Genomic DNA, 5799 nt, shown 5'->3' with positions numbered 1-5799 from the left:
TCTATATTGTAATTTTAATAATTTTTTATTTCTACTATTTATTAAATTTTTTCTTTTTAAATGTTTTATAACATTATTAAAATCTTATAATTTTAATTTCTATAATTTTATCTTATTTTTTATTTTATAAATATAATTTGAATTATTCATTTTATAATTAAATTACTTTTTTTAAAATTTTTATAAATTTACATAAAAGAATGTATTGAAACTCTTCAATCTTTAAGGGTACCGTAAGGGTACCGTAGCAACTCCTTTTAATTATACACAGCTATTGACTTACTTTTTTCCTTTAATGCTCCTAATAACTCCATTTTAATTTTCATAACTTCAAATTCTAAGTAATGTTCATTACTTACATTCAAATAGAAAATTAAACTAATACAAAATTCTAATCTTTTATCTATTCTACAATTTTTATTTTATGTTTTCTCTATTGTATATGGTTACTTTACGATTCTTATACTGAAGTCATCATATTTTGTAGGTGTTTATCGAACTACCTTGGTCTACTCGACTGTGGAAGATGGATTATTATAAATTTTAATTATAAAAATAAATGTTCATTCTTGCATACACTGAAAGATGGATTAAGTCGTGAACTTAAACATTTAATATTTATTTCCGTAGAAATGGAATAGAAGGAAATAAATAGGAAGAGGGAAAAACAGAAATATTAAATTTTTACTTAAAGGTCGACCTTTTACTTTAAACCGAAAGCCCTTCATATTAAAAAGAAAAATTATATAAGGATAATATTCAAAGAAAAAGACATGCACGTTACTGAGGAAACTAGACCCTAAAATCAACAAAAACAAAGGAAAATGAAGCCACTATTTTCAGTTCCTAATTGGCTTTGTGGGGTTTGGTTTTAAGGCCAAATCCAAATGGGTAAAGGGGATCATAGTGAGAATCTCCAACATTCATTGGCAACTGATCAACGGTTTTGAACCATGTCCTTGGAAGCTTGCCACTGAAACCATAATCACCAAACAACACATCAGTGACACCATGTCCCTCAGAACCTGGAAGCCATGCAGCAACAAGTGCTTCAATCACATCAACATATGGCTGTATAACCACAGGACGACCAGAGATGATCACAGTCACACATTTGACTCCTCCACACACATTGTTTATGGTGTCTGCCCCTTTTCCAGAGATTGTCAAATTCATGCTATCACCATTTGTTTCAGCATATGGTGTCTCTCCAACTGCCACAATGGCATAGGAAAAGTTGTTGGACTTTACATACTCTAAACTTGGGTTCTCCTTGTAGACCACCTCGGTGTCTTTGTCAACTGTGTTCTTGATAGCACTAAGAATTGTTGTACCTGCAGATCATATAGGCCTTGTCAATATTGCATTTCAGCCTAGAGTCTATATTAATACAAATTTAGCATATGTTTTGATTTTACATTCATGATCCACGTTTAGACAAAAATCATATCAAAATTTATGTAAAAGCAACTATTTATTGCTTTAACCAATGGACATCCAACCAAAATTGATGTGAATCAAAACATGCTCTTTGAAGAAATTTTTAGGAGTTTTCTATTTAAAAAATAAATAAATAAATAAATAACTCTTTAGTTTCAATAGAAAAACTTTCGTAAGCTCAAATAAGTTTGTACCTAAACTGACTCTAAGATATACAAAATGGTCAGAAGTTGAGAAGGAAGCTATAATATACCTTTAGTAAGGTTGTTGCCACTAAGTCCTTGCCATTCGATGGTCCAGCCACCACATTGATATCCTAGATTATCAGCATGGCTTCCAGCAACCAGAATTTTTTTTAGCCTTTTTAGGAAGAGGGAGCAGTGGCTCATCTGCATTTTCACCATTCTTCAATAGAACCAATGATTTCCTCACAGCTTCCCTAGCCAAATTTCTATGCTTCTGTTGAGTTACATTGATAAATAACACAGTTATATCAGAACATGGTAGATATATAGATAGAAATTGTTTCATAAAAAAGGCATAAAACTGATTATTTTATTAAAAAAATGTGTTTTTAGGAGAAAAAGTTTAAATAATTGGGCCAATATTATATACATCTTGTGATTGACTAACCTGATTCCCAATCTGGTTGGCTAAACTATTATCAGCCAAAGGATTCTCAAAAAGTCCCATAACGAATTTTACCCTCAAAATTCTCTTTACTGCATCATCAATTCGGCTCATGGGTATGATATTCTTTTTCACCTGTGTGGTTAGGCCATCTATGAATTCTGTATAGTTAAAGGGCACCATTACCTACAGCATTACCAGAGCAAGTATTAGAAGATGACACATGTTATGTGGAATATCAATTACGGTGATATCATACATAATCAACACAATTGAAATATTTTACCATGTCAATTCCAGCCGTGACTCCAGCATAAATGGAGTATGAGTAGTTAGCATGAGGAGGGGAAGTAATCCTATCAATTCCCTCCATATCTGATATGACAAAACCCTGCAAGAAACCAAAGGATTTCAGGACTCGTTCATAATTTTGAATTCAATGGTGCCCTGATGAGTTCAGTGTTGTTACCCTGAAGCGTAGTGTGTTCTTGAGAAAGTCAGTGACCAGATTATGATTAGCATGCATCTTTTCTCCATTCCAGCTTGAATAAGAGACCATGACCGATGCAACACCCTTGATGATTGAGTTATAGTAGGCTGGCATGTGAATGCTTAGCAATCCATGTCTGCTTATCACTGTGTTGTTCTCATTGATTCCCTTTGTGGTTCCACCATCACCAACAAAGTGCTTTGCGCAGGCTGCAACTTTATTCCTGTGCAATTTCAATAACATAAATTGAACATTGTCATTCCTCAGGAATACAAAAATTCTTTTTCAAGTGGAATAGTTTGAATAATATAAAGGAAAGACAACAAAAACAAGAAGCAATTTGAGAAGGGCAGATCCAAAATCAAGAATCAAGAATGAAATCAAGAGGGCTTTAAAAAATAATATTTTATATGATCAATTTTCAAATAATAAAATAAGGATACAAGACTAATGCAATAGTGTGAGTTCTTACTTTCCAGCTACATATGGAACACCCTTTCTGGAGTTTGCAGGGATTTCACCTTGCAGTCCTGGAATGATCTCAGTCATGGCTTGAACTACCTTATGATCTTCACTATAACTTTCATAACATCTGCCCCATCTTGGATCTCTACAAACCTATTCAACATATTATAAGGTAAGACTGAGGTAATAAATTATATGGTACAATTATCAATTAGGATGTTCTCGCTTACAGCTATGCAAGGTGCAAAGGCATATTGAATTCCAGTTGCTCTAACTTCAAGAGCTGTTGCTTCTCCAATCTTCCTCACTAGTTTTGGGTCCCTGTTTGATCAGATTTACACTTCATTAAGATACAGAAGCCTAGTAAAATTTATCTGCTTTAACTACAATTAACTTTGTAATTAACATTTATTCAATCATATTTTGGAAGTGCGAGTTTAAAGTATGTCACATCATCACAGGAATGTCACATCATCACAGAAAAAAAAGAAGTGGAGAAAAGAATAATAAAAGAGCAAAAATATACGACCAAATAATTCACAACATTACATGTACAAATTGCTATTATTATGACTTTCTGACAATAAATTATGTGTTTGGATTTTCAACATTAGGTATTAAAACGCACAAAAACACAATTAATAATTGCTAAATCTGGTAAGCATTGTTTATTTGGTTTGGGCAATTTAAAAACCATTATCAATGAAGTTAGCAACACGACAAAATAAAATTCATGTCAATTTCTGGTTATATCTGAAACCAACGATTTTGTCAATTGGTCATTTCATAAGTGATGATTGTTGAAACTAAAATTGTCATATTAATTATAAATTATATAACGACACAGGTAATTTACCTGGTAGCTCCTAGTCCAACGTTGTGAGGAAAAATTGTTGCATTATAGACATTATTATGGCCATGAACAGCATCAATTCCATATATCATTGGAATTCCCAATCTAGTTGATAAAGCACCCTTCTGGAAATCATTCACCATGTGAACCCAATCCTCTGCTGAAGCCTTTGCCTTTGGAACACTGCCACCCCCACTTAGCACACTCCCTTTGAAAAAATAAAAAAGTAAATTACTTGAAATAAATAAATAAAAACTTGCATAAATTCCAATCACCCAATATCTGTTAAGAAAAAAACACCATGAATCACTAGAGTAAGTCTACTGAGGTTGAATGCAATATAGAGTTTATTTGGGTACAAATTACAAAAATTTGCATAAATTACTGAGGTTGAATGCAATATAGAGTTTATTTGGGTACACTTCTAAACTTATATCTAAACAAGCTTATCCATACTCTGAGATTTAAATCATATTATCCTCATTATAATTTTTCAGAATAATAAAAACAAAAAAGAAAGCTTACCAATATAATACTTTTTCATGACTTCAGCAGAAGCAACCGAACGATCAATCTGCACCATTTGGCCAATTTTCTCCTCCAATGTCATCCTGTCCATAAGATCCTTGATTCGAACATTCAGTGGCTCTTTTGGATCTTTATATTTGAAGTGCTGTGATTCTGCCATGGCTACCCAACATTGCAGGAGCATAAGCCCCACCAAAAAGATGCAAATTTTGACCATTTTTTCTTCACCTCAATGCAGCTTCACAATGAGATATCAGAAACAGGATCAGTCCAATATTTCCATCAATCATAACTCATGCAGCGATCATACAAATACAAGTACAACAAACAACACAAAACAACATTGTCAAATTCATTCATGCTGTTTCACAGAAGAAGGAAAAATAATAAGAATAATAAAAGAAGATGGATCCACACATTGAAGTGAAAGTGAAAACTGAAAAGAGACACGATACTACACCAAGTTTCTAAAACATAAGAGGAATGAGACTCTCACCTATGTTACTAAGATATGTGAGAGAGAATGTGTGTGTGCTCCTTCATGTGTTACGAGAGTCTATGAATATATAGAGGGGGGAAACTCAGCAGGTTGTTACCACTTCAGTAATGTTTGAAATCATGGATAAAGAGATAAAAATATATTTTATCTTATCTTTTAACTTTTTTAATTCCAGTTTAATTATTCTGGTTGTTTTGTTGAAATGATTGATCACTCCAAAATCCAAAATAAAGTTTATTTAAAGATATGATTCAGTTTTACTTTTGTAACTAATAACTAATTTTGTTTTATTTTTATTTTAAATTAAGAAAAGTTTTATTTATTTATTATTTTTTTTAATTTTTTATATGTCTAGAGAGTCAGAGACTAATATGTTAAAGTACATAGAATTTATTTAAGGGAGCATTTTACCTCTTTTGATGTATGTTTTTTTCAACGTAATCACGAACTTGAGTGGCCAGGTTTGGACAGATTACACATTGTAATATGATTTATGTATATTCACGCCAAGATAAAAATAAATAAATAACACTGCTTTCTTAATATTGTGTATGGTATTTTTTATCCCTTAAGAAATTATTAAATTCAATTTAATTTTAAAAAAAAATCTTATCTAATAATTTAATTTTTAAAGAAAACAATCTTATCCGATTATTTAATTTTTAAAGAAAACAATGTTATCTGAATATTTAATTTTTAAAGAAAACAATCTTATCTATTCATGTTAATATATAGGGAGTGATATTAGTTATATTTTAAAAAAAAAATATAAAAGTAGAATTTCAAACCTTTAGTCAAGGATTAAGATTTGTTTCAACATGAATTAAAGTCAAATATACAGAAATATAATTTTATCATTTTATAAAAATATGTTGAATACTTTTAAAAAATAAA

The 5799-nt window shown here is 31.1% G+C and overlaps 1 protein-coding gene across 1 annotated transcript; it reads right to left on the bottom strand.

Moving 5' to 3' along the window:
• Nucleotides 1-688: 688 nt before the first annotated feature.
• Nucleotides 689-5004, bottom strand: LOC109806889 (uncharacterized). The gene is given in 11 exon segments (XM_083061381.1): nt 689-1334; nt 1694-1796; nt 1798-1899; nt 2074-2256; nt 2357-2461; nt 2540-2783; nt 3033-3178; nt 3256-3346; nt 3882-4086; nt 4404-4644; nt 4903-5004. Coding segments are annotated over 10 exon segments (1887 nt in total). The 5' UTR covers nt 4624-4644; nt 4903-5004; the 3' UTR covers nt 689-846.
• Between the last annotated feature and the right edge of the window lie 795 nt (nt 5005-5799).

Source organism: Cajanus cajan, chromosome 1 (assembly GCF_000230855.2).
Source record: "Cajanus cajan strain Asha chromosome 1, NIPB_CcT2T_4, whole genome shotgun sequence".
NCBI classification, from domain to species: Eukaryota; Viridiplantae; Streptophyta; class Magnoliopsida; order Fabales; family Fabaceae; genus Cajanus; species Cajanus cajan.
The sequence above is the reverse complement of the archived record's forward strand: the minus strand, read 5'-3'. Positions and strand labels throughout refer to the sequence as shown.